The following is a 958-nucleotide window of genomic DNA, read 5'->3' as shown; positions in this document are numbered from 1 at the left end:
TGCTCTTGCTGTCACACTGGACTCGCTTGGCATTGATGTGTGATGTGTCTCAGAAACGAGAATTCAAGATGCAAGCACAGTGATTGAGTTAACCACCCCGTCAGTCTTCACTCGCTTCCGGCTGCGCACCTCTGGTGATCCAGAGGCTGCTGCGGTGGGATATGCAGGGGTTGGTATTGTGCTAAGTCACCGGGCCGAAGTATCCTTACTTGACTGGATACCTGTTGACAGTCGCCTCTGTGCGGTTCGCCTGGCAACGTCTGTGAAGGAGTCTCACAAGCGGCAAGTTGATAGATGTCTGTTTATCGTGTCCGCCTATGCCCCAACTGATTGTAGCTCTGACACCGTCAAAGACAGGTTTTACGACGCCCTGAATGCTCTGCTGCGGCGAGCTAAAAGCTCAGACATTGTGGTGGTTGCCGGAGATATGAATGCGCAAGTGGGCAGGCTCAGTGCATCTGAGACTCAATTGGGAGGTCGACATGGACGACTCGGTACGTACGGACGATGGGGAACGTTTGCTTCAGCTGTGTGCTGATCGCAGGCTGATTTTATGTAGTATGAGCTTCCGAAATAGCCGAAGTCGTCTGGCCACTTGGTGCCCTCCTACAACAGGCCGGCCACAAACTCAAATCGACCACATTGCCATCAGTTACCGATGGCGCGGGTCCATAACTGACTGCCGGTCGTTTTGGAACACATTTGTGGACTCTGACCACGCGCTCGTCCGGAGTCGCTTCTCCCTACGTTTCCCGGGGCCACGTAAGGTGCGGACAAATCGCATGGCAACTAGAAGGCTGGCAGATCCGGACGTCAGACAAACTTACAAGAATCGTCTTCTGGAGTCTCTTCCAAGTGCTCCACCATCAAATGTGAACTCATACTGGGACGAGATTGCCACCTCTTTGCTTAGGGCTGGGAATTTTGCCTGTGGCACGACCCAACCAGGCGCACTCAA

General features: G+C 53.5%; 1 protein-coding gene across 1 annotated transcript in view; it reads left to right on the top strand.

The window, feature by feature from the left end:
* Nucleotides 1-560: 560 nt before the first annotated feature.
* The window catches only part of T265_02706 (hypothetical protein), a gene marked incomplete at both ends in the record, with an annotated part of 5,261 nt that continues 4,863 nt past the window's right edge, over nt 561-958 (top strand). Inside the window, one exon of the mRNA XM_009167008.1 lies at nt 561-930. Coding sequence (XP_009165272.1) covers nt 561-930 — 370 coding nt within the window. The remainder of the gene's footprint in view (nt 931-958) is intronic.

This window comes from Opisthorchis viverrini, assembly GCF_000715545.1.
Source record: "Opisthorchis viverrini unplaced genomic scaffold opera_v5_34, whole genome shotgun sequence".
Taxonomy (NCBI): Eukaryota; Metazoa; Platyhelminthes; class Trematoda; order Opisthorchiida; family Opisthorchiidae; genus Opisthorchis; species Opisthorchis viverrini.
The sequence above is the reverse complement of the archived record's forward strand: the minus strand, read 5'-3'. Positions and strand labels throughout refer to the sequence as shown.